The sequence below is a fragment of the Somniosus microcephalus genome, chromosome 31, assembly GCF_052327205.1.
Source record: "Somniosus microcephalus isolate GS21.2 chromosome 31, FLI_Smic_1.0, whole genome shotgun sequence".
Lineage (NCBI taxonomy): Eukaryota > Metazoa > Chordata > Chondrichthyes > Squaliformes > Somniosidae > Somniosus > Somniosus microcephalus.
The window spans coordinates 40733377-40761339 of record NC_141017.1 but is presented as its reverse complement, the minus strand read 5'-3'; the positions used below and the strand labels follow the sequence as shown (position 1 = coordinate 40761339).

Genomic DNA, 27963 nt, shown 5'->3' with positions numbered 1-27963 from the left:
TTTAGGACAGTAACAATCTGTTCGAACGTCTTATCCGCCAGTTCATCTGGTGATAACAGGTGTTTCAATTGCCCGTATGTCTTCGCACCCATTAAGTTTAGTAATGTTAGTGCTTTATCTGTCTCAGGAATTTTATTTGCCTTACAATAGTTTTGTATGCATTCTACATACATAGCCCAGTCTTCGATATCACTGTCGAAGGCATTAATGTTCCCATGTTTAGGCATCGTAGCAATTTATCGTATTTTTAATGTTATCTAAGATGGCGGCTTCCCGCTCTTGCCGTCGTCCTCCGCCCACAAAATAGCGGTTCTCCCGCGCTTGGCGGTCTTCACCCGTCCCCCGACGCTGTCTCCGCTTCACCGTGGCTCTCGCGCCTTCAGTTTCCCCAGACGCTGCGCCTTTAGCCCGAATGCGGCCCTTATCTCCGGTCGCGATCGATGTCCCGCGCTGCGCTTCTCGCTCGAAAGCGGCCCGGCCCTTATCTCTGGTCGTGATCGGCCTCACCGCCCTTATTCCTCTGTCTTCCCAGCCCCGTCTGTACAGCCAACGCGGTTGACTTTCTGTCGCGTCGCTGCCCGGCTTACCCACCACGAGGTAGTAGAAGAAGCTGACAGTCGCTGATGGAGGCTTCGAGGTCAGGATGTCTTCTGCACTCCGGTTGCTCGATGCCTGCCGCTCGACGTGTCTTCCCGTAGGTGATGAGGGTGGAAACCTCTCTTCGACGTCCCGTCTGTGGACGAAGTCGCCGTGGAAATTACTGCAGCAGGGTAAGAATCGGACTCGTCGCCACTGTTAAGTCTGTGTGTTATAGTGAGAATTACTACACAGACCACAAGAGTAAACTCAACAGGTCTTTACTGGTTGGAGGTCGGACTATACTGAATACAATATTATTACACTGTGCTTATATACCGGTGTGGTCACCACCGGTATTACGTATACAGCAGCCAAAGAAAGTAGTACCTTTCTTAAGGTGGACCAGGCTTAAGTTCTCTTAAGGTGGAACAGGTTACATACACAAGGGGAATCGCGGCCCCTGCAGTGAGAGCAGGACCGCCCGTACATTAACTCTCCTGTTCACGCCCCACCCCCACCACCGACTCTCTCTGGGGTACAGTTCCCCAGTTGATTGTCACCTTCTGGTCACAGTGGCCACATTGATGTGAGGGGCCAGAGAGTGGGTGTCAGCAGCCTACTCGATTGTGAGGGCATTGGTGCCGGATGCTGATCCTACCCACAGTGAAGCCTCCAGCAGCGGACAGTGCTCAGGGCCTTGGCTGATGTTTGTCCCCTCGCTAACTCCGGGCACTGAGGCACACTGTAGCCCCTACATCTATCTCAGGACTGGGCCCTGGGACCTCCCTGCTCTGCCCGGCCCAGCCCAGCTCTGCATTGCATATCTGACTTGATAGCTTGCCCAGTTTCTAGCTGAGGAATTCTGGAAACAGGATGTGATCTCAGTCTAAATCAACAATTCCCCAGCTCAGGGACTGCCAGCTGATCGGGAAACAGCTGGAAAGCAAGAATTAAAATTCTCCCAGAGATTTGGCACTGCAGTAACTGGAGTTAAAGTGGGGTTTCTGTGTGAGAGCTGCAAACACAGCACAATGTGCAAACCCTGGTAACACGCTGGCACTGCCGAAGGTGCAAACCCTCGTAACACGCTGGCACTGCCAGGTGTGCAAACCCTGGTAACACTCTGGCACTACCGAAGGTGCAAACCCTGGTAACACTCTGGCACTACCGAAGGTGCAAACCCTGGTAACACTCTGGCACTGCCAGGTGTGCAAACCCTGGTAACGCGCTGGCACTACCGAGTGTGCAAACCCTGGTAACACGCTGGCACTGCCGAGTGTGCAAACCCTGGTAACACGCTGGCACTACCGAAGGTGCAAACCCTGGTAACACGCTGGCACTACCGAAGGTGCAAACCCTGGTAATACGCTGGCACTACCGAAGGTGCAAACCCTGGTAACACGCTGGCACTACCGAAGGTGCAAACCCTGGTAATACGCTGGCACTACCGAAGGTGCAAACCCTGGTAACACGCTGGCACTACCAAGTGTGCAAAGTGTGGTGTATGTAACCGTTCCACCTTTAAGAGAACTATTTTAAGAGATGCACTACTTTATCTTGGCTGCTGTATACTGTAATACCGGTGGTGACCACACCGGTATATAAGTGCTGTGTAATGATTTATTGGGCAGTTCAGCCTGACCTCCGACTAGTAAAGACCTGTTGAATTTACTCTTGTGGTCTGTGTGCAGTGATTCTTATTAACCATAACTAGAACACACAGACTTAACAGTGGCGACGAGGACAATCTTACCCTGCGGCAGAGATATATCCAAGGCAGTTTAACGGGCGTCGAGAAGAGGCATCCGCCCTCATCATCCTGCTGAGAAAAGACTCGGATCTGAAGAGCAAGGAAGAATCCTGACACGAAGCCTTCCATCAGCAACAGGCAGTGATCATCCCTTCTATCACGGTGGTGGGTAAGCCGATCAGCGACGAGCAGCAAGTCGGCCACGTTGGCTGTGAAGTAGGGGAGGGAAAAACGGAGGATATAAGGGCGGAGAACTCGACCACGGCCGGGGAAAAGAGCCGGACAGAAGTCGGGGCCAGAAGCGCTGAGACTGGGGCAGCGTAAGGCACGGGAGCCGCGGTGAATGCAAACGCAGCCGGTGTAAAAGACCGGGCTGCAAGCGGGCTGGGAGACGCAACAGCGTCGAGAGAGAGCTCGACCGCGACCGGGGAAAAAGGCCGGGCAGCTACCGAGGCCGCGAGGCGCGGGATAAAAAATTTTAAAAAACGCGGAGAACTCAGCCGCAGCCAGGGGGAAGGACCGGACTGCAAGAGGGGCTGGGAGGCACGATTTGAGAACCGCTGGGGAGGGCGAACGCAGCAATACGGCAATTGCCATTACAGCCAGCGGGGGAGAAAGGCAAACGCGGGAAGCCGCCATTTTCGTAGGCGGGGGAAGAAGACAAGCGCGGGAAACCGCCATTTTGAAAAAAAAAAAAAAAAAATCTTTTTGTTTCTCAAGAAGATTGCGAGGATGCCTAAGCGTGGTAACAGCAACGATTTCGATCCCGATGTTGAAGATTGGGCCACGTATGTAGAACGCATAGAGATATATTGTAAGGCAAATAAAATATCAGATGAAGATAAAGCACTAACCTTACTAAACTCAATGGGTGCGAAGACATACGGGCTATTGAAGCATCTTCTATCACCAGCTAAACCGGCGGATCAGGCTTTCGCTAATATTGTTGCTGTCCTGAGAAATCATTTGAACCCCACACCACTGATGTTAGCGGAACGATTTAAATTTTATGCGAGAACGCAACTGAAAGAGGAAAGCAACGCGGAGTATTTAATTGAACTGCGTAAGCTAGCGAAATACTGTCAGTTTGGGGAAAGACTGACAGAGGCACTGAGAGACAAATTCGTGTGTGGATTGTCGAAAGAATGAACACAAAAGCGGCTGCTTGAAGAGAATGATCTTACACTTGATAAGGCTGTCACTATTGCAGCATCGCACGAAGCCGCAGCGAGAGGCACTGCGGAAATGCAGCTGAAGGCAGCGGTACTCAGCGTAGATCAAATGGCTTTGGGTACAGCGAAATGTTATCGTTGTGGAAAGACAACACACGATCAGAACCAATGCTGGTTTAAAAATCAGGAATGTAGAAAATGTGGCAAGCTTGGTCACATAGCTAAAGTATGCCGGTCAGGAAAGAAGACCAGCAACAAAAAGTCACCGCAGGAAAAGTGCAGAAAGGTACATAAGGTGGCTGAGAAGAGTTCGGATGAACAGAATTCGGATTCAGACTCCAACAGCAAGGAACTGGGTAGTCTGAGAATTCACAATGTGAGTAAGGAAGCTGACCTACAAACTATCTGGGTCACACTTCAGATAGCAGGAGTCCAAGTGAAGATGGAATTGGACACCGGATCGGCGTTGACGGTCATGAATAAGCAAGATTACAAAAGGTTATTCACACACATTCCCCTACGGGATACGGAGATAGTATTGCAGACATACACGGGGCAAAGAGTATACCCCATCGGAAAGATAAAAGTCAAGGTGGTACACAAGGGCAAAGAACACCAAGGAATGGACTTATATGTACTACCTGAGGGAGGTCCACCACTTCTGGGACGGGAGTGGATCAGGAAAATAAATATGGACTGGCACTCCCTAAAAGCAATAACGGTAGATTCCGGAAAAAAAGATACCAAACCTGAACGATTGTCCAGAATATTGGATGAGGTCATATGCAGCAGTGACAGTGACAAAGCAGAGAGTGAGAACTCGGTGAAGACAATCAGCTCAGACTCTGGAACTGATGATGGTAAGACCAGCCCATGTGCAAAAGACAAGTCTAAAATGGACTTGCAGACTAATGATGGAAAAACGAAGGAGTGCATAAATGCTTCAGAAGAGAACAAAGTATCAGAACAGAATTCCACTGAACAACAACAACATAGTTTGACAGAGAATTCTGAGTCTGTCCAGTCTACAGACATGCACATTTCTGAGGGCACTGCTGATTCAAAGAATGAAAAAGAATTGCTAACCAGAAATGAAAAGGAAAGTAAATCTGATAAACAAGTCACTCTGGTCCCGGATTCATTAACTCTCAATGGAGCAGTAGATTCTACCAATAGAAAGTCAAAGAGAAATTCTGATTCGGGTAGAATATCTGCATCCGATAGCGTTGACTTGAACATTTCCCTTTCAGGTGATCTCTCTCTAAACAAGGAAAGTGGCTCTCTATCAATACGGGGTAACCAAGCATACAACAAAACTCTGAAACGAACTAGAAAATTTGTTGTCGATGGAGTGGAAGTGAGTGTCACCACTTCAAAGATTATTGGTGAGGATGAGAAGAAAGCTGAGGAAATGCGATTCCTAAGGCGGCAGGAGCTGCGAGAGTTGCGGTTGCTTCAGAAGGAGGAACACCGGGCTCGAACTCAACTCAATTTCAAACTACAACAGCAATTAGAACAAATGATTCGCCGTTTTGAGCAAGAGATGAATGCAAAGAAAAAGTTCTTTGACACAGAGTTGGAGAATCTGGAAAGACAGCAGAAGCAGCTGATTGAGAAAATGGAACAGGAACACACAAACCGTCTGCGCGATGAGGCCAAACGAATCAAAGCTGAGCAAGAAAGGGAATATGTCAAATTCATCGATCAGTTGAAAGCTAAGAAGAAGGAGCACCCTTTTGTGAGCAGTGTCAGCAGTAATAAGCCACTCAGGGAATTGGTGGCAGAGGCAAAAGCTGAAGTGATGGAGGAAATAGAAGACAATAGAGGACAATAGAGAGGAAGCAGAAGATGATGACTCATCTGAACCATTATCACCCCTACCAGGTCACGCACGTGGTCCCTCCGAACTGAGCCAAATCAGTCTGGAAGCAGAAAAACTTCCCAAGGTACTCGAGCCTTTAGAAGTCAACAATGCTGGTTCTGAAGTTACGAAAGTTCAAGCTGTTAAGTCCAGTGAAGGACTATTAGATGAGTCACCCCAGCAACGAGAACCAGAGACCCCTGAAAGGCGTTATCCGTCTCGGATCAGGAGGCCTCCTCAGAGACTGAATCTGTGAACTGTTTTTACATGAAGTTGTGTATATATGTTATTATGTTATGTTAATGGGGAATATATACTGTTAAGTTAAAAAGGGAGGATTGTGGTGTATGTAACCGTTCCACCTTTAAGAGAACTATTTTAAGAGATGCACTACTTTATCTTGGCTGCTGTATACTGTAATACCGGTGGTGACCACACCGGTATAAGTGCTGTGTAATGATTTATTGGGCAGTTCAGCCTGACCTCCGACTAGTAAAGACCTGTTGAATTTACTCTTGTGGTCTGTGTGCAGTGATTCTTATTAACCATAACTAGAACACACAGACTTAACACAAACCCTGGTAACACTCTGGCACTACCGAAGGTGCAAACCCTGGTAACACGCTGGCACTACCGAAGGTGCAAACCCTGGTAACACGCTGGCACTACCGAAGGTGCAAACCCTGGTAACACGCTGGCACTACCAAGTGTGCAAACCCTGGTAACACGCTGGCACTACCGAAGGTGCAAACCCTGGTAACACGCTGGCACTACCGAAGGTGCAAACCCTGGTAACACGCTGGCACTACCGAAGGTGCAAACCCTGGTAACACTCTGGAGCTACAAGTTGTGCAAACGCTGGTAACACACTGGCACTTCCGAAGGTGCAAACCCTGGTAACACACTGGCACTACTGAGTGTGCAAACCCTGGTAACACGCTGGTACTACCGAAGGTGCAAACCCTGGTAACACGCTGGCACTACCGAATGTGCAAACCCTGGTAACACTTTGGCACTACTGAGTGTGCAAACCCTGGTAACACTCTGGCACTACTGAGTGTGCAAACCCTGGTAACACTCTGGCACTACCGAATGTGCAAACCCTGGTAACACTCTGGCACTACTGAGTGTGCAAACCCTGGTAACACTCTGGCACTACTGACTGTGCAAACCCTGGTAACACTCTGGCACTACCGAGTGTGCAAACCCTGGTAACACTTTGGCACTACTGAGTGTGCGAACCCTGGTAACACTCTGGCACTACTGAGTGTGCAAACCCTGGTAACACTCTGGCACTACCGAGTGTGCAAACCCTGGTAACACTTTGGCACTACCGAGTGTGCAAACCCTGGTAACACGCTGGCACTACCGAAGGTGCAAACCCTGGTAACACTCTGGCACTACTGAATGTGCAAACCCTGGTAACACTCTGGCACTGCCAAGTGTGCAAACCCTGGTAACACTCTGGCACTACCGAGTGTGCAAACCCTGGTAACACTCTGGAGCTACAAGTTGTGCAAACGCTGGTAACACACTGGCACTTCCGAGTGTGCAAACCCTGGTAACACACTGGCACTACCGAGTGTGCAAACCCTGGTAACACGCTGGCACTACCGAAGGTGCAAACCCTGGTAACACTCTGGCACTGCCGAATGTGCAAACCCTGGTAACACTCTGGCACTGCCAAGTGTGCAAACCCTGGTAACACTCTGGCACTACCGAGTGTGCAAACCCTGGTAACACTCTGGAGCTACAAGTTGTGCAAACGCTGGTAACACACTGGCACTTCCGAGTGTGCAAACCCTGGTAACACACTGGCACTTCCGAGTGTGCAAACCCTGGTAACACTTTGGCACTACTGAGTGTGCAAACCCTGGTAACACTCTGGCACTACCGAGTGTGCAAACCCTGGTAACACACTGGCACTACCGAGTGTGCAAACCCTGGTAACACTCTGGCACTACCGAGTGTGCAAACCTTGGTAACACTCTGTCACTACCGAGTGTGCAGACCCTGGTAACACTCTGGAGCTACAAGTTGTGCAAACGCTGGTAACACACTGGCACTTCCGAGTGTGCAAACCCTGGTAACACACTGGCACTTCCGAGTGTGCAAACCCTGGTAACACTTTGGCACTACTGAGTGTGCAAACCCTGGTAACACTCTGGCACTACCGAGTGTGCAAACCCTGGTAACACACTGGCACTACCGAGTGTGCAAACCCTGGTAACACTCTGGCACTACCGAGTGTGCAAACCTTGGTAACACACTGGCACTACCGAGTGTGCAGACCCTGGTAACACACTGGCACTACCGAGTGTGCAAACCCCATTTGTACACTGGCACTACTGAGTGTGCAAACCCTGTTTACACACTGCACTACCGAGTGTGCAAACCCCGTTTACACACTGGCACTACTGAGTGTGCAAACCCGGGTAACACACTGGCACTACGGAGTGTGCAAACCCGGGTAACACACTGGCACTACTGAGTGTGCAAACCCCGTTTACACACTGGCACTACTGAGTGTGCAAACCCGGGTAACACACTGGCACTACTGAGTGTGCAAACCCGGGTAACACACTGGCACTACTGAGTGTGCAAACCCCGTTTACACACTGGCACTACTGAGTGTGCAAACCCTGGTAACACACTGGCACTACTGAGTGTGCAAACCCGGGTAACACACTGGCACAACTGAGTGTGCAAACCCTGGTAACACACTGGCACTACTGAGTGTGCAAACCCTGGTAACACACTGGCACTGCCGAGTGTGCAAACCCGGGTAACACACTGGCACTGCCGAGTGTGCAAACCCTGGTAACACACTGGCACTACCGAGTGTGCAAACCCGGGTAACACACTGGCACTACCGAGTGTGCAAACCCGGGTAACACACTGGCACTAGCGAGTGTGCAAACCCGGGTAACACACTGGCACTACCGAGTGTGCAAACCCGGGTAACACACTGGCACTACCGAGTGTGCAAACCCGGGTAACACACTGGCACTACCGAGTGTGCAAACCCGGGTAACACACTGGCACTACCGAGTGTGCAAACCCGGGTAACACACTGGCACTACCGAGTGTGCAAACCCGGGTAACACACTGGCACTACCGAGTGTGCAAACCCGGGTAACACACTGGCACTACCGAGTGTGCAAACCCGGGTAACACACTGGCACTGCCGAGTGTGCAAACCCGGGTAACACACTGGCACTGCCGAGTGTGCAAACCCGGGTAACACACTGGCACTACCGAGTGTGCAAACCCGGGTAACACACTGGCACTACCGAGTGTGCAAACCCGGGTAACACACTGGCACTGTACCACTGGCCCCTCACATACTGCACAAGCTCTGAGCATGTGACTGAGTTCCAGAAACCAGACATCAAAGGATCTCGTCTCCAGCTTCCCTTTTCTGTGATTCTGATTCAATCTCTCCATCACTCTCGATTTCTCTCTGTTTACTCCACTTTTTATATCTATCTCTCTATTTATTTATCTCTATCTTTCTATCTTGCTCTTTCTCAGTGTTTTCCCTCTGTCTCGCTCTCTGTCTCTCTCTCTCTGTCTCGCTCTCTGTCTCTCTCTCTCACACTCACTCTCTCGCTCCCTCTGTCTCTCTCTCTCTCTCTCTCGCTCCCTCGTCTGTCTCTCTCTCTCTCTCTCTCTCTCTCTCTGTCTCTCTTTCTGTCTCTCGCTCTCTGTCTCTTCCTCTCCCCTCTCTGATTTGCTTTGGGCTGTCAGTGGGTGTGGTTAGTTTCAAGTTAAGTATTTTTTTAAATAAGCCATCAGCTGTGAATGTGTGGAAGTGATGTATGAGTGAGCTTTTCCGCAGTCTCAGTCTGATGATCTGGTGACTGGCTGTGTCGTTCTTTGCTGCTATTATTTTGAATTGACTGAAGATTCAGAGAACTCCAGCAATTAGTAAATCGTATCTTTCTCATTCTGGATACCTCCCAGTTGCGGGGAGGGTGGAGTTCCTTCACTGGGGCTTTCCACTCGTGTAACACTGAGACAAGCAGCAGAACAGGAGCAATGGACAGAGGCCCCTGAAACACTTCTCTGATGCAGGTACTCACGGCACACATTTCACCTGCTTCGGTACAGAATGAGGGCACCGGGGAGGGGGCAGAGGTCGCGGGCACTGGGGAGGGGGCAGAGGTCGAGGGCACTGGGGAGGGGGCAGAGGTCGAGGGTCCTAGGGAGGGGGCAGAGGTCGAGGGCACTGGGGAGGGGGCAGAGGTCGAGGGCACCGGGGAGGGGTCAGAGGGTGAGGGCACTGGGGAGGGGGCAGAGGTCGAGGGCACCGGGGAGATGGCAGAGGTCGAGGGCACTGGGAAGGGCTATTGCCGGGAGGGGTGCAGGGTTGGTGAAAGGTCGGTGGAGTGGAGAGGTGATGGCTCGGTGCTGCTGTGCTAGTCCCCGGTAAAGTCAGAGCATTTGAAGCATTTCCTGTTGAATTGTTGCTGCTGCCATCGCGATCCTTAGAATCACAGAATGATACAGCACAGAAGGAGGCCGTTTGGCCCATCGTGCCTGTGCCGGCTCTTTGAAAGAGCTCTCCAATTAGTCCCACTCCCCCTGATCTTTCCCCATAGCCCTGCAAATGTCTCCTATTCAAGTATTTACCCAATTTCCTTTTGAAAGTTACTATTGAATCTGCTTCCACCGCCCTTTCAGGCAGCGCATTCCAGATCACAATTCGCTGCATAAAGAAACATTTCCTCATGTCACCTTCAATCATTGTCCTCTGGTTAGCGAACCTTCTGCCACTCTTTATTTACTCTATCACAACCCTTCATGATCTTGAACACCTCTATCAAATCTCCCCTAAACCTTCTCCGCTCGAAGCAGAACAACCCCAGCTTCTCCAGTCTCTCCACGTGAAGTCCCCTATCCCTGGTACTATTCTAGTAAATCTCCTCTCAACCCCTCAAAGGCCTTCACGTCCTTTCTAAAGTGCACTGCCCAGAATGGGCCACAATACTCCAGCTGGGGCCAAACTCGTGTTTTATAAAGATTTAGCATCACTTCCTCTGTGCCTCTCTCTATAAAGCCCAGGATCCCGTATGCCATTTTAACAGCCTTCGCAACTTGTCCTGCCACCTTCAAAGGCTTGTGTACGTCCACCCCCAGGTCTCTTTGTTCCTACACCCCCTTTAAAAAAAATGTTTTATTTGTTTCTGGGTTGTGAGCATCCCTGGCAAGGCCAGCATTTATTGCCCATCCCTAGCTGTCCTTGAGAAGGTGGTGGTGAGCCGCCTTCTTGAACCGCTGCAGTCCGTGTGGTGAAGGTGCTCCCACAGTGCTGTTAGGGAGGGAGTTCCAGGATTTTGACCCAGCGACGATGAAGGAACGGCGATATATTTCCAAGTCAGGTACACCTGGTGCTGCTCCTGACATGCTCTTCTACACTCCTCATTGAACCAGGGTTGGTCCCCTGGCTTGATGGTAATGGTAGAGTCAGGAATATGCCAGGCCATGAGGTTACAGAGTGTGGTGGAATACAATTCTGCTGATGGCCCACAGCTCCTCATGGATACCCAGTTTTGAACTGCTAGATCTGTTCTAAATCTATCCCATTTAGCACGGTGGTAGTGCCACACAACATGATGGAGGGTGTCCTCAGTGTGAAGACGGGACTTCGTCTCCACAATGACTGTGCGGTGGTCACTGCTAGCAATACTGTCATGGACAGATGCATCTGCGACAGGTAGATTGGTGAGGACGAGGCCAAGTAGATTTTTCCCTCGTGTTGATTCTCTCACCACCTGCCGCAGGCCCAGACTGGCAGCTATGTCCTTCAGAACTCAGACAGCTCGGTCAGTAGTGGTGGTACCAAGCCATTCTTGGTGATGGACATTGAAGTCCCCCACCCAGAGTACATTCTGTGCCCTCGCTACTCTCAGTGCTTCTTCCAAGTGGTGTTCAACATGGAGGAGTACTGATTCATCAGCTGAGGGAGGGCGGTAGGTGGTAATCAGCAGGAGGTTTCCTTGCCCATGCTTGACCTGAAGCCATGAGACTTCATGGGGTCCGGAGTCAATGCTGAGGACTCCCTGGGCCACTCCTTCCTGACTGTGTGCCACCACCCCTGGTGGGACAGAACATACCTAGGGATGGAGGAGTTTGGGACATTGGCTGTAAGGTATGATTCTGTGAGTATGACTATGTCACGCTGTTGCTTGACTAGTCTGTGGGACAGCTCTCCCAGTTTTGGCACAAGTCCCCAGATGTTGGGGTTCCACAGGGCTCAGTACTAGGTCCCTTGCTTTTTGTGGTATATATCAATGATCTAGACTTGAATATAGGGGGTATGATTAAGAAATTTACAGATGATACTAAAATCGGCCGTGTGATTGATACTGAAGAAGGAAGCTGTAGAGTGCAGGAAGATATCAATAAATTGGTCAGGTGGGCAGAACAGTGGCAAATGGAATTCAATCCGGAGAAGTGTGAGGTAATGCATTTGGGGAGGGCTAACCAGGAAAGGGAATACACATTAAATGGTAGGACACTGAGTAACGCAGAGGAACAAAGGGACCTTGGAGTGCATGTCCACAGATCCCTGAAGGTAGCAGGCCAGGTAGATAAGGTGGTTAAGAAGGCATACGGAATGCTTGCCTTTATTAGCCGTGGCACAGAATACAAGAGCAGGGAGGTTATGCTTCAACTGTATAAAACACTAGTTAGGCCTCAGCTAGAGTGCTGCGTGCAGTTCTGGTCACCACATTACAGGAAAGATGTGATTGCACTAGAGAGGGTGCAGAGGAGATTTACAAGGATGTTGCCGGGAGTAGAGAATCTTGGCTATGAGGAAAGACTGGATAGGCTGGGTCTGTTTTCCTTGGAACAGAGGAGGCTGAGGGGAGACCTTATTGAGGTGTATAAAATTATGAGGGGCCTGGATAAAGTGGATAGAAAGGACCTACTTTCCTTAGCAGAGGGGTCAAAAACTAGGGGGCACAGATTTAAAGTAATTGGTGGAAGGTTTAGAGGGGATTTGAGGGGAAATTTCTTCACCCAGAGGACTGTGGGGGGTCTGGAACTCACTGCCTGAAAGGGTGGTAGAGGCAGGAACCCGAACCACATTTAAAAAGTCCTTGGATGTGCACTGGGGATGGTGTAACCTGCAGGGCTACAGACCAAGAGCTGGGAAGTGGGATTAGGCTGGATAGCTCTTTGTTGGCCGGCGTGGACATGATGGGCTGAAATGGCCTCCTTCCGAGCTGTAACTTTCTATGATTCTATGTTGGTGAGGAGGACTTTGCAGGGTCGACTGGGCTGGGTGTGCCGTTGCCGTGACCATAGTCGGTGCCGAGGTCAATGCCGGGTGGTTCCCACCACCAATGTTAGGCTGACAGGGGTGTGACATTCATGAAGGCTTCTGGAGTCACTAGGCCCAATGGCTGGCACCAGGTGGCACTGTACCCCCCTCTGGTGGCATAAGGGAGAACTACAGCTCACACAATGTCAACTCAAAAATAGCGGGGCGACAGTACAGAGGTGGGGCACATCCCAGCCCATCGCACTGCACCATGGGCACAGGATCTGTAGCTCCATTCAATCAATGCCTGACGGAATTGACTCTCCCTCGGCTAGTCTAAGATATCGCTGGGCAGGTTGTGTGTCTGGACTGCAGTGTGTGGGAGTTTGTGGATGGTGAGACCGTCCCGAGTGAACACGTCTGCAGGAGATGTCTGTCTCGAGAGTGGAAGGCCTTCGATAAGGTACCCCATAATAGACTGATGAACAAGGTCAGAGAATGCGGAGTCAGGGGACAAGTAGCAGAATGGATTGCTGGCAGACTTCAGGACAGAAAGTAGAGTGGGAGTAAAGGGTAGCTGTTCACAGTGGCAGAAGGTGGGTAGTGGTGTTCCACAAGGATCAGTGCTGGGACCACTGCTGTTCACAATTTACATTAACGATTTAGACTTTGGAATCAAAAACACAATTTCTACATTTGCGGATGATACCAAATTGGGGGTGGGGTAGGCAATACTGAGGAGGACTGCAACAAGTTACAGGAGGACATTAATAAACTGGCAGAATGGGCATATAATTGGCAAATGAAGCTCAACACAGACAAATGTGAGGTATTACACTTTGGTAGGAAGAATAGGGAGGTCACTTATCACTTGGAGGGTGCGAGTCTGGGTGGGGTAGAGGAACAAAGGGATCTCGGAGTACAAATACACAAATCACTAAAAGTTGCGACACAGGTGAACAAGGTCATAAATAAAGCAAACCAAGCACTAGGGTTTATTTCTAGAGGGATAGAATTGAAAAGTAGGGAAGTTATGCTAAACCTGTATCGAACCTTGGTTAGACCACACTTGGAGTACTGCGTGCAGTTCTGGTCACCATATTATAAAAAGGATATAGAGGCACTGGAGAGGGTGCAGAGAAGATTCACAAGGATGATACCAGAAATGCGAGGGTATACATATCAGGAAAGGATGAACAGGCTGGGTCTCTTTTCTCTTGAAAAAAGAAGGCTGAGGGATGACCTAATAGAGGTCTTTAAAATTATGAAAGGTTTTGATAGGGTGGATACAGAGAGAGTGTTTCCACTTGTGGGGAAGAGCAAAACTAGAGGCCATCAATATAAGATAGTCACCAAGAAATCCAATAGGGAATTCAGAAGAAACCTCTTTACCCAAAGAGGGGTGAGAATGTGGAACTCACTACCACAGGGAGTGGTTGAAGCGAATAGTATCGATGTGTTAAAGGGAAAGCTAGATAAGTATATGAGGGAGAAGGGAATCGAGGGTTATGCTGATAGATTTGGATGAGGAAAGACAGGAGGAGGCTCGAGTGGAGCATAAACGCCAGCATGGACTGGTTGAGCCGAATGGCCTGTTTCTGTGTCGTATATCCTGTGTAATCCCTGGGGTACAATTTCCCCAGACTCTCACTGGGGTACAGTTCCCCATCTCCCCTGAAGGTGCTGACTCTCCCTGGGGTACAGTTCCACATCTCCCCTGAAGGTGCTGACTCTCCCTGGGGTACAGTCCCCCATCTCTCCTGAAGGTGCTGACTCTCCCTGGGGTACAGTTCCCCATCTCCCCTGAAGGTGCTGACTCTCCCTGGGGTACAGTTCCCCATCTCCCCTGAAGGTGCTGACTCTCCCTGGGGTACAGTTCCCCTCCTCTCCTGAAGGTGCTGACTCTCCCTGGGGTACAGTTCCCCTCCTCTCCTGAAGGTGCTGACTCTCTCTGGGGTACAGGTCCCCTCCTCTCCTGAAGGCACTGACTCTCCCTGGGGTACAGTTCCCCTCCTCTCCTGAAGGCACTGACTCTCCCTGGGGTACAGTTCCCCTCCTCTCCTGAAGGCACTGACTCTCCCTGGGGTACAGTTCCCCTCCTCTCCTGAAGGCACTGACTCTCCCTGGGGTACAGTTCCCCTCCTCTCCTGAAGGCGCTGACTCTCCCTGGGGTACAGTTCCCCTCCTCTCCTGAAGGTGCTGACTCTCCCTGGGGTACAGTTCCCCTCCTCTCCTGAAGGTGCTGACTCTCCCTGGGGTACAGTTCCCCTCCTCTCCTGAAGGTGCTGACTCTCCCTGGGGTACAGTTCCTCCTCTCCTGAAGGTGCTGACTCTCCCTGGGGTACAGATCCCCATCTCTCCTGAAGGCGCTGACTCTCCCTGGGGTACAGTTCCTCCTCTCCTGAAGGTGCTGACTCTCCCTGGGGTACAGTTCCTCCTCTCCTGAAGGTGTTGACTCTCCCTGGGGTATAGTTCCCCATCTCTCCTGAAGGCACTGACTCTCCCTGGGGTACAGTTCCCCATCTCTCCTGAAGGCACTGACTCTCCCTGGGGTACAGTTCCCCTCCTCTCCTGAAGGCACTGACTCTCCCTGGGGTACAGTTCCCCATCTCTCCTGAAGGTGCTGACTCTCCCTGGGGTACAGTCCCCTCCTCTCCTGAAGGCACTGACTCTCCCTGGGGTACAGTTCCCCTCCTCTCCTGAAGGTGCTGACTCTCCCTGGGGTACAGTTCCTCCTCTCCTGAAGGCGCTGACTCTCCCTGGCGTACAGTTCCCCATCTCTCCTGAAGGCACTGACTCTCCCTGGGGTACAGTTCCCCTCCTCTCCTGAAGGTGCTGACTCTCACTGGGGTACAGTCCCCCATCTCTCCTGAAGGTGCTGACTCTCCCTGGGGTACAGTTCCCCATCTCTCCTGAAGGCACTGACTCTCCCTGGGGTACAGTTCCTCCTCTCCTGAAGGCACTGACTCTCCCTGGGGTACAGTTCCCCTCCTCTCCTGAAGGTACTGACTCTCCCTGGGGTACAGTTCCCCTCCTCTCCTGAAGGTGCTGACTCTCCCTGGGGTACAGTTCTCCTCCTCTCCTGAAGGCACTGACTCTCCCTGGGGTACAGTTCCTCCTCTCCTGAAGGCACTGACTCTCCCTGGGGTACAGTTCCTCCTCTCCTGAAGGCGCTGACTCTCCCTGGCGTACAGTTCCCCATCTCTCCTGAAGGCACTGACTCTCCCTGGGGTACAGTTCCCCTCCTCTCCTGAAGGTGCTGACTCTCACTGGGGTACAGTCCCCCATCTCTCCTGAAGGTGCTGACTCTCCCTGGGGTACAGTTCCCCATCTCTCCTGAAGGTGCTGACTCTCCCTGGGGTACAGTTCCTCCTCTCCTGAAGGCACTGACTCTCCCTGGGGTACAGTTCCCCTCCTCTCCTGAAGGTACTGACTCTCCCTGGGGTACAGTTCCCCTCCTCTCCTGAAGACGCTGACTCTCCCTGGGGTACAGTTCTCCTCCTCTCCTGAAGGCACTGACTCTCCCTGGGGTACAGTTTCTCCTCTCCTGAAGGCACTGACTCTCCCTGGGGTACAGTCCCCCTCCTCTCCTGAAGGCACTGACTCTCCCTGGGGTACAGTTTCTCCTCTCCTGAAGGCACTGACTCTCCCTGGGGTACAGTTCCCCTCCTCTCCTGAAGGTACTGACTCTCCCTGGGGTACAGTTCCCCTCCTCTCCTGAAGACGCTGACTCTCCCTGGGGTACAGTTCTCCTCCTCTCCTGAAGGCACTGACTCTCCCTGGGGTACAGTTTCTCCTCTCCTGAAGGCACTGACTCTCCCTGGGGTACAGTCCCCCTCCTCTCCTGAAGGTGCTGACTCTCCCTGGGGTACAGTTCCCCATCACTCCTGAAGGCACTGACTCTCCCTGGGGTACAGTTCCTCCTCTCCTGAAGGCACTGACTCTCCCTGGGGTACAGTCCCCCTCCTCTCCTGAAGGTGCTGACTCTCCCTGGGGTACAGTTCCCCATCACTCCTGAAGGCACTGACTCTCCCTGGGGTACAGTTCCTCCTCTCCTGAAGGCACTGACTCTCCCTGGGGTACAGTTCTCCTCCTCTCCTGAAGGCACTGACTCTCCCTGGGGTACAGTTCTCCTCCTCTCCTGAAGGCACTGACTCTCTCTGGGGTACAGTTCCTCCTCTCCTGAAGGCACTGACTCTCCCTGGGGTGCAGTTCCTCCTCTCCTGAAGGCGCTGACTCTCCCTGGGGTACAGTTCCCCTCCTCTCCTGAAGGCGCTGACTCTCCCTGGGGTACAGTTCTCCTCCTCTCCTGAAGGCACTGACTCTCCCTGGGGTACAGTTCCCCTCCTCTCCTGAAGGCGCTGACTCTCCCTGGGGTACAGTTCCCCTCCTCTCCTGAAGGCACTGACTCTCCCTGGGGTACAGTTCCCCATCTCTCCTGAAGGCGCTGACTCTCCCTGGGGTACAGTTCCCCTCCTCTCCTGAAGGCGCTGACTCTCCCTGGGGTACAGTTCTCCTCCTCTCCTGAAGGCACTGACTCTCCCTGGGGTACAGTTCCCCTCCTCTCCTGAAGGCGCTGACTCTCCCTGGGGTACAGTTCCCCTCCTCTCCTGAAGGCGCTGACTCTCCCTGGGGTACAGTTCCCCTCCTCTCCTGAAGGTGCTGACTCTCCCTGGGGTACAGTTCCCCTCCTCTCCTGAAGGCGCTGACTCTCCCTGGGGTACAGTTCTCCTCCTCCTCTCCTGAAGGCACTGACTCTCCCTGGGGTACAGTTCCCCTCCTCTCCTGAAGGCGCTGACTCTCCCTGGGGTACAGTTCCCCTCCTCTCCTGAAGGTGCTGACTCTCCCTGGGGTACAGTTCCCCTCCTCTCCTGAAGGCGCTGACTCTCCCTGGGGTACAGTTCTCCTCCTCCTCTCCTGAAGGCACTGACTCTCCCTGGGGTACAGTTCCCCTCCTCTCCTGAAGGCGCTGACTCTCCCTGGGGTACAGTTCTCCTCCTCCTCTCCTGAAGGCACTGACTCTCCCTGGGGTACAGTTCCCCTCCTCTCCTGAAGGCGCTGACTCTCCCTGGGGTACAGTTCTCCTCCTCCTCTCCTGAAGGCACTGACGCTCCCTGGGGTACAGTTCCCCTCCTCTCCTGAAGGCACTGACTCTCCCTGGGGTACAGTTCCCCTCCTCTCCTGAAGGCGCTGACTCTCCCTGGGGTACAGTTCTCCTCCTCCTCTCCTGAAGGCACTGACTCTCCCTGGGGTACAGTTCTCCTCCTCTCCTGAAGGCACTGACTCTCCCTGGGGTACAGTTCTCCTCCTCTCCTGAAGGTGCTGACTCTCCCTGGGGTACAGTTCCTCCTCTCCTGAAGGCACTGACTCTCCCTGGGGTACAGTTCCCCTCCTCTCCTGAAGGTGCTGACTCTCCCTGGGGTACAGTCCCCATCACTCCTGAAGGCACTGACTCTCTCTGGGGTACAGTTCCTCCTCTCCTGAAGGCACTGACTCTCCCTGGGGTGCAGTTCCTCCTCTCCTGAAGGCGCTGACTCTCCCTGGGGTACAGTTCCCCTCCTCTCCTGAAGGCGCTGACTCTCCCTGGGGTACAGTTCTCCTCCTCTCCTGAAGGCACTGACTCTCCCTGGGGTACAGTTCCCCTCCTCTCCTGAAGGCGCTGACTCTCCCTGGGGTACAGTTCCCCTCCTCTCCTGAAGGCACTGACTCTCCCTGGGGTACAGTTCCCCATCTCTCCTGAAGGCGCTGACTCTCCCTGGGGTACAGTTCCCCTCCTCTCCTGAAGGCGCTGACTCTCCCTGGGGTACAGTTCTCCTCCTCTCCTGAAGGCACTGACTCTCCCTGGGGTACAGTTCCCCTCCTCTCCTGAAGGCGCTGACTCTCCCTGGGGTACAGTTCCCCTCCTCTCCTGAAGGCGCTGACTCTCCCTGGGGTACAGTTCCCCTCCTCTCCTGAAGGTGCTGACTCTCCCTGGGGTACAGTTCCCCTCCTCTCCTGAAGGCGCTGACTCTCCCTGGGGTGCAGTTCTCCTCCTCTCCTGAAGGCACTGACTCTCCCTGGGGTACAGTTCCCCTCCTCTCCTGAAGGCGCTGACTCTCCCTGGGGTACAGTTCTCCTCCTCCTCTCCTGAAGGCACTGACTCTCCCTGGGGTACAGTTCCCCTCCTCTCCTGAAGGCGCTGACTCTCCCTGGGGTACAGTTCCCCTCCTCTCCTGAAGGTGCTGACTCTCCCTGGGGTACAATTCCATGTATGACCCAAGCAGCCTTTCTTTAACGTGTGAATATGAACAGGGAGTGTTGACAAGATATTCTACTGTACTGAACTGCAGAGCCAATCACACTCCTGTCTCGACACACACACTTTCCAGCAAGGGGCACTGAACAGTGATCAGGAGCAAGGAATCCTGTCTGATTTCCCCTCTCTAACCCTGAATTATCTCAGCTGAGATCTGCTGTGCACAGACCGGGACTGAGCCTGGGCCTGATATATCGCACAGGGCAGGGCATCTACCAGGGAGCCTTGACTGAATGTGTCTCTGTTTATGCAATGCTCGGTCCGTGTAACACCAGTTTTAATCTTTCTCTCTGACAGGTGATGCGTGGCACGATGAGAATTGTCCATGAGGTGCTGCTGATTGTAGCTGTACTGATACAGCATGGGGACCAGACAGGTACACTGCTACTTTCAGACCTTCAGGGCCCCAATCACCTCCAAAATACTCAGTGTTGGAGCTGACCAAAGAAATAACATGGATATACGTGGGACCTAATCCGATTATAGTGCGGAATTAGGAGGACAGCAAACTGCAATACAAAATGGTTAGAAGGGAGAAAAGAGAGAGTCGAGGTTAAGAGCAGTTTCTCAGAGTGGTTGGAAGTGGGTTGTGTTGTCTCACAGGATTCAGTTCTGGGGCCACTTCTGTTCACTGCTTATTTCAAAGATTTGGAAATGATATCAAAAAAGGAAGTATAGTTAATTTTTCGGAAACCAAAGGAAGCTGGAAAGGGATTTTGCTAAGATGGGGAAAGGGGGCTAAAAATGGGCAGATGGGATTCAGTGTCAGTGCAAGGTGATGCATTTTGGTCAATCTTGCTAATACTGTGAATGGGAGTAGGCTCGGGGCTGTGAAAGAGGAGAGGGATTTGGGGAACGCGATCACAGGGCACCAAAGGCAACACCTCAGGCTGACACAGCTGTGAAAAATGGCAATAGATTTCTAGGTTTTATCACAAGAGAGAGGTAATGATGATCCTATCTAAAACCTGATTCAGACCTGTTCGAGTGCTGCGGGCAGTATTGGGCTCCACACCACAGAAAGGATTCTGAGACTTTAGACAGCAGATTCACTGGGATGCTGCCTGGTTTGAGGAAATACAAATACAAAGGCCTAGAAATTGGGTTGGGGCGCCAAAGTGGCGCAAAAGTCGGTGGAGCGCAGGATTTAGCGCAGCGATCGGGGTGATACCAATCGCCAGAAATTCAGTTTCAGTGCCCCTCGAGGGACACGGGGCGCGGCTCGAGGCGCTCAGCGTCCCTCTTAGGGCGCTGAAACTGAATATTGCAGCGCAACGTGCTGCAGCGCCACACGCTGCGGCACGGCACGCTGCGGTACTGCAGGCCTGCCTCCCACTGTTAAGGGGGAGGTGCCTGCAACAGTGCGATCCCCGATCGCGAGTGCCAGCAAATGAGCCCGGCATCAAGGAGAAGTGCCGGGCTCCCGGGAAACAGCCGGCAATGCCGCGGGGGGGGGGGAGGTTAGGAGGCCGGGGACGGAGGTGCGGGCAGGCGGCCGCCGAAAAAGCGGCCGCCCCGCACCTCCACCTTAACTTGCGCCGCTGCCGGTACAGTAAGGCCCCGTGAACCGGGCGCGGGTAGCGAGCGGCGCAACTGCGGCGTTCACTACCAAATATCGCGAACGGGGCATAATGGGGCGCTGTGCACACCGATGACGTCATCGGTGGCGGCGCAGCGCAAATGCCTAACGCCACCATTAGCGCCCCTACTGAATATCGCCGGAGACGCAGCCAGTGGCGCTACAGCCACTGACTGCCTCTTTAGGCGCTAACAGGTGGCGCTACTCACCCAATTTCTCCCCCAAAGACTTGAAAAATTGGGGCTTTTTTCATTGGAACAGCACAGATTTTGGGCGATATGATAGAAGTGTTTAAAATTATCAAAGGATGGGACAAGCAGTCTGTTTCCAGTAGTTGAGGGGTGAAGAATTGCGCATCGATGGAAGATTAAATGTAAGAGATTTAGGACAGAGGGCAGTTGTGTACGGTACCTGAGAAGATGGCAGTTGTTGTATTTGGGTCTTGGTCTGTGTGGATGAATTGTCAGTGTCTATCGCCACTGTATCGGCTTTCCATTGTGTGCCCTTCATTATGTCTGCAATGTGTTACTATATTTATGTATTTTTGGATCATTTGTCTAATATTTTTGATCCAGACTCTATCTATGATAAAGTATTCCTGAATGCCACTGCTCCCTTTGGTACAGGCTCGGATGTTGCTGCGAGCTGCAGACTCCAGGATCTGCGGACCCCTGCCCCTAGCCCAGGGATGGGGGGGGCTGGGTGTGGGTCCCTGTCCCTAGCCCAGGGATGGGGGGGGCTGGGTGTGGGGTCCCTGCCCCTAGCCCAGGGATGGGGGGGGCTGGGTGTGGGGTCCCTGCCCCTAGCCCAGGGATGGGGGGGGCTGGGTGTGGGGTCCCTGCCCCTAGCCCAGGGATGGGGGGGGCTGGGTGTGGGTCCCTGTCCCTAGCCCAGGGATGGGGGGGCCCGGGTGTGGGGTCCCTGCCCCTAGCCCAGGATGGGGAGGCCTGGGTGTGGGTCCCTGCCCCTAGCCCAGGATGGGGAGGCCTGGGTGTGGGTCCCTGCCACTAGCCCAGGATGGGGCGGCCTGGGTGTGGGGTCCCTGCCCCTAGCCCAGGATGGGGAGGCCTGGGTGTGGGCTATGTGCCTAGCCCAGGATGGGGAAGCCTGGGTGTGAGTCCCTGCCCCTAGCCCAGGATGGAGAGGCCTGGGTGTGGGTCCCTGCCCCTAGCCCAGGATGGGGAGGCCTGGATGTGGGTCCCTGCCCCTAGCCCAGGATGGGGGGGCCTGGGTGTGGGGCCCTGTGCCTAGCCCAGGATGGAGAGGCCTGGGTGTGGGTCCCTGCCCCTAGCCCAGGATGGAGAGGCCTGGGTGTGGGTCCCTGCCCCTAGCCCAGGATGGGGCGGCCTGGGTGTGGGGTCCCTGCCCTTAGCCCAGCATGGGGAGGCCTGGGTGTGGGTCCCTGCCCCTAGCCCAGGATGGGGGGGCCTGGGTGTGGGGCCCTGTGCCTAGCCCAGGATGGGGAGGCCTGGGTGTGGGGCCCTGTGCCTAGCCCAGGATGAGGAGGCCTGGGTGTGGGGCCCTGTCCCTAGCCCAGGATGGGGAAGCCTGGGTGTGGGTCCCTGTCCCTAGCCCAGGATGAGGAGGCCTGGGTGTGGGGCCCTGTGCCTAGCCCAGGATGAGGAGGCCTGGGTGTGGGGCCCTGTCCCTAGCCCAGGATGAGGAGGCCTGGGTGTGGGGCCCTGTCCCTAGCCCAGGATGGGGAAGCCTGGGTGTGGGTCCCTGTCCCTAGCCCAGGATGAGGAGGCCTGGGTGTGGGTCCCTGTCCCTAGCCCAGGATGAGGAGGCCTGGGTGTGGGTCCCTGCCCCTAGCCCAGGATGGGGAGGCCTGGGTGTGGGTCCCTGTCCCTAGCCCAGGATGGGGAAGCCTGGGTGTGGGTCCCTGTCCCTAGCCCAGGATGAGGAGGCCTGGGTGTGGGTCCCTGTCCCTAGCCCAGGATGAGGAGGCCTGGGTGTGGGTCCCTGCCCCTAGCCCAGGATGGGGAGGCCTGGGTGTGGGTCCCTGTCCCTAGCCCAGGATGGGGAGGCCTGGGTGTGGGTCCCTGTGCCTAGCCCAGGATGGGGAAGCCTGTGTATGGGTCCCTGCTCCTGGCCCAGGATGGGGAGGCCTGGGTGTGGGTCAGTACAACACCAGGCAGTGCCTTTCCCCACTGAGCCGTCCCTGAAATGCCGCAGTTCCGCCCAGCTTAGTGGTGTGGTCCAAGTGAGTGACAGCTCCTGCTCTGTGTCATTGCCATGGTCACTGCCAGGCAATCAGCGCTGCCCAGTGACTGGGGCCAGCTGGACTCCTGAGGTTGCTTGACTGGGACCTGAGCCCTGGCCGGACAGTGGGTGTAGCACCAAGCAGCTTCCTCTGTTGCCATGTGGCCTAGCAGCCAGGCAAGCCCAGGGCCCTTGGAGGAGAGGCAGGGCCAGTTGGTGTTGACCGCGTGTCCCGTGACAGGAAGGCGTTGAACTCCAGGAGTTCACTTTATTCCTCCTTATTACCTTGGTGCAGATCGCCTAGACCCACCTCAAGACCTGCTCTGCTTCAGGTTGGACAAAGACTCGGCAGTGATTTGTACCTGGAGCCCGAGCAATGACACCCTGATCTTCTGTTATCAAGAGAAGGGCAGCCGAATGTTCCCTGCATGCTTCAACCCCACAACCGGGCTCTGTGACGGTAGGACACAGAAAAGGTAAATGATCTTGGCAGATAACCTTCGATCAGAACTCGGTCAGATCAGGCCTCAAACATTACCCTGTCCTTTCTCGCTTCACAACATAACCCAGGCTCACACTCCCGGTGCAGTACTGAGGGAGCGCTGCACTGTCGGAGGGGCAGTACTGAGGGAGCGCCGCACTGTCGGAGGGGCAGTACTGAGGGAGCGCCGCACTGTCTGAGGGGCAGTACTGAGGAAGCGCCGCACTGTCGGAGGGGCAGTACTGAGGGAGCACCGCACTGTCGGAGGGGCAGTACTGAGGGAGCGCCGCACTGTCAGAGGGGCAGTACTGAGGGAGCGCTGCACTGTCGGACGGGCAGTACTGAGGGAGCGTCGCACTGTCGGAGGGGCAGTACTGAGGGAGCACCGCACTGTCAGAGGGGCAGTACTGCGGGAGTGCCGCACTGTCGGACGGTCAGTACTGAGGGAGCGGCGCACTGTCGGACGGGCAGTACTGAGGGAGCATCGCACTGTCGGAGGGGCAGTACTGAGTGAGCGCCGCACTGTCAGAGGGGCAGTACTGAGGGAGCGCCGCACTGTCGGACAGTCAGTACTGAGGGAGCGCCGCACTGTCGGAGGGGCAGTACTGAGGGAGCGCCGCACTGTCAGAGGGGCAGTACTGAGGGGGCACCGCACTGTCGGAGGGGAAGTACTGAAGGAGCGCCGCACTGTCGGAGGGGCAGTACTGAGGTAGCGCCGCACTGTCGGAGGGGCAGTACTGAGGGAGCGCCGCACTGTTGGAGGGGCAGAACTGAGGGAGCGCCGCACTGTTGGAGGGGCAGTACTGAGGGAGCGCCGCACTGTCGGAGGGGCAGTACTGAGGGAGCGCTGCACTATCAGAGGGGCAGTACTGAGGGGTGATCTAATTAAGGTGTTCGAAGAAGTGCAGGGGAGTTCTCCCCGATGTCGTGGGCAATATTGCCCAGAGTCTCCTAAACCCAAATGCATGCGAGTGCCTTACTCGCCAGTCACACTTGGCCTCAGCCCCCAGCTCATCAAAGGCAAACTGCAATTGCCAATGCACAACCGACTTCTGCGGAACTGTACCCAGCAAGGGTCCATGCCTTCAACAGGGCTGGGGGAGAGCGAGGGGTAAAAGAACTGTGGAGCTCCCACCTCTCACTCTTCCCTTCGTCCTGCAATCTACAGCCTTCTAAAATCCAAACTTTACGTTACTGGCCCAGTATTTAATTTTAAAGGGTTAAATGACGAGGACGGGTTGCCCAAACTGGGCTTGTGCTCCCTCGAGTATAGAAGATTAAGGGGTGATCTAATCGAGGTGATTAAGATGATTAAAGGAGTTGATCGGGTAGATAGAGAGAAGCTATTTCCTCTGGCGCGGAGGGGAGTCCAGAACAAGGGGGCCGAACCTTAAAATTATTACAGAGGATGTACAGCACAGTAACAGGCCATTCGGCCCAACTGGTCCATGTTGGTGTTTCTGCTCCACACCAGCCTCCTCCCACCCCCTTCCTCTCACCCCATCAACATATCCCTGTATTCCTTTCTCCCTCATGTGTTTATCCAGCTTCCCCTTAAATGCATCGATACTATTCACCTCAACCACTCCCTGTGGTAGCGAGTTCCACATTCTCCCCACTCTCTGGGTGAAGAAGATTCTCCTGAATTCCCTGTTGGATTTATTAGTGACTATCTTATATTGATGGCCCCTAGTTCTGGTCTCCCCCACAAGTGGAAACATCTTCTCTAGGGTTACCCTATCAAACCCTTTCATATTTTTAAAAACCTCTATTAGGTCACTCCTCAGCCTTCTCTTTGCCAGGCCGTTCAGGGGTGATGTCAGGAAGCACTTCTTCACACAAAGGGTGGTGGAAATCTGGAACTCTCTCCTCCAAAAAGCTATTGAGGCTGGGAGTCAATTGGAAATTTCAAAATTGAGATTGATAGATTTTTGTTGGGTAACGGTAAGGGGACCATGGTGGGTAAATGGAGTTAAGATACTGATCTGCCATGATCTAATTGAATGGAAGAACAGGCTCGAGGGGCTGAATGGCCTCCTCCTGTTCCTGTGTTCCTATTTCTCATTGATCTCACCTTCTCTCCTACTGTTCCCAACCTTAGAGCCTCCTGAACTGTGGGGCGCACCCTTTGCCATTTACACCAGGGGTGGGGCTGACTCTCGCCGGGGGCCGTGCGTGGGAGCCGCTGGTCAGATAACCTGCTACCTGCAACATGCAACCTGCACTGCTGTTTGTGTTGGTCGTGTTGAGGTGATTGCCAGGGAGCAGTGATGCTCCTGTACTGACTCTCGGTGCTGCTCCACAGGGAGCAGTGATGCTCCTGTACTGACTCTCGGTCCTGCTCCACAGGGAGCAGTGATGCTCCTGGACTGAATCTCGGTCCTGCTCCACAGGGAGCAGTGATGCTCCTGTACTGACTCTGGGTCCTGCTCCACAGGGAGCAGTGATGCTCCTGTACTGACTCTGGGTCCTGCTCCACAGGGAGCAGTGATGCTCCTGTACTGACTCTGGGTACTGCTCCACAGGGAGCAGTGATGCTCCTGTACTGACTCTCGGTCCTGCTCCACAGGGAGCAGTGATGCTCCTGGACTGAATCTCGGTCCTGCTCCACAGGGAGCAGTGATGCTCCTGTACTGACTCTGGGTCCTCCTCCACAGGGAGCAGTGATGCTCCTGTACTGACTCTGGGTCCTGCTCCACAGGGAGCAGTGATGCTCCTGGACTGAATCTCGGTCCTGCTCCACAGGGAGCAGTGATGCTCCTGGACTGACTCTGGGTCCTGCTCCGCAGGGAGCAGTGATGCTCCTGTACTGACTCTGGGTCCTGCTCCACAGGGAGCAGTGATGCTCCTGTACTGACTCTCGGTCCTGCTCCACAGGGAGCAGTGATGCTCCTGTACTGACTCTGGGTCCTGCTCCACAGGGAGCAGTGATGCTCCTGTACTGACTCTCGGTCCTGCTCCACAGGGAGCAGTGATGCTCCTGTACTGACTCTGGGTCCTGCTCCACAGGGAGCAGTGATGCTCCTGTACTGACTCTGGGTCCTGCTCCGCAGGGAGCAGTGATGCTCCTGTACTGACTCTCGGTCCTGCTCCACAGGGAGCAGTGATGCTCCTGTACTGACTCTGGGTCCTGCTCCACAGGGAGCAGTGATGCTCCTGTACTGACTCTGGGTCCTGCTCCACAGGGAGCAGTGATGCTCCTGTACTGACTCTCGGTCCTGCTCCACAGGGAGCAGTGATGCTCCTGTACTGACTCTGGGTCCTGCTCCGCAGGGAGCAGTGATGCTCCTGTACTGACTCTCGGTCCTGCTCCACAGGGAGCAGTGATGCTCCTGTACTGACTCTGGGTCCTGCTCCACAGGGAGCAGTGATGCTCCTGTACTGACTCTGGGTCCTGCTCCACAGGGAGCAGTGATGCTCCTGTACTGACTCTGGGTCCTGCTCCACAGGGAGCAGTGATGCTCCTGTACTGACTCTCGGTCCTGCTCCACAGGGAGCAGTGATGCTCCTGTACTGACTCTCGGTCCTGCTCCACAGGGCTCACCTGCTTCAACAGACGACCTGCTCACCTTCATTGACCCTGGAAAGGAAGCTCCTCTCTGCAGGGAAGGTCTACATTGCCTGGGTCGAACTGGACAAGGAAAGATTAGCATCACTGGAGTTTATCATTGATGACATAGGTACAAGGTTCGCTGTGATACTCTGCGGGGCAGCATTTCAGTGCTATGTAAGGGTGGCTGTGTAAAACTGGCTTAACATTGGATATCAGCAACAAACACTTTAGCATATTTGTGTTTTATCCCTATGAGGGAACTGGGTGATGCAGTGGGTTAGACTCTGGTCTATTGCCTCTGTGACCAGGATTCAAATCCAGCCCAGAGAGATGGGCAGTAAAGGTGGATCGAGATTGGGTGGTCAGCCCAGCTCCTAGTGAGCACCAGTTTACCGCATGAACCCGTCCCTCGTACACCTCCAAATAGCAATCTCACTGACAAAGATTAAATATTTCTTATCTACTCCCTCTCACTGGGGTATGGGTTCCACCGACACTGACTCTCACTGGGGTACAGTTCCACAGACACTGACTCTCACTGGGGTACAGTTCCACAGACACTGACTCTCACTGGGGTACAGTTCCACAGGCACTGACTCTCACTGGGGTACAGTTCCACAGACACTGACTCTCACTTGGGTACATTTCCACAGGCACGGACTCTCACTGGGGTACAGTTCCACAGACACTGACTCTCACTGGGGTACAGTTCCACAGACACTGGCTCTCACTGGGGTACAGATCCACAGACACTGACTCTCACTGGGGTACAGTTCCACAGACACTGACTCTCACTGGGGTACAGTTCCACAGACACTGACTCTCACTGGGGTACAGTTCCACAGACACTGACTCTCACTGGGGTACAGTTCCACAGACACTGACTCTCACTGGGGTACAGTTCCACAGACACTGACTCTCACTGCGGTACAGTTCCACAGACACTGACTCTCATTGGGGTACAGTTCCAGACACTGACTCTCACTGGGGTACAGTTCCACAGACACTGACACTCACTGGGGTACAGTTCCACAGGCACTGACTCTCACTGGGGTACAGTTCCACAGACACTGACTCTCACTGGGGTACAGTTCCACAGACACTGACTCTCACTGGGGTACAGTTAATGACACTGACTCTCACTGGGGTACAGTTCCACAGACACTGACTCTCACTGGGGTACAGTTCCACAGACACTGACTCTCACTGGGGTACAGT

The 27963-nt window shown here is 53.8% G+C and overlaps 1 protein-coding gene across 2 annotated transcripts in view; it reads left to right on the top strand.

Moving 5' to 3' along the window:
* Positions 1–9201: 9201 nt before the first annotated feature.
* The window catches only part of LOC147097802 (interleukin-6 receptor subunit beta-like), a 100890-nt gene continuing 82128 nt past the window's right edge, over positions 9202–27963 (top strand). Inside the window, exons 1-4 of one of the 2 annotated variants that reach the window (XM_085971923.1) lie at positions 9202–9439; positions 19228–19306; positions 23007–23187; positions 26730–26872. In XM_085971923.1, coding sequence (XP_085828049.1) covers positions 9434–9439; positions 19228–19306; positions 23007–23187; positions 26730–26872 — 409 coding nt within the window. In that variant the 5' untranslated portion in view covers positions 9202–9433. The remainder of the gene's footprint in view (positions 9440–19227; positions 19307–23006; positions 23188–26729; positions 26873–27963) is intronic. The other variant, XM_085971922.1, reaches the window with a different exon arrangement.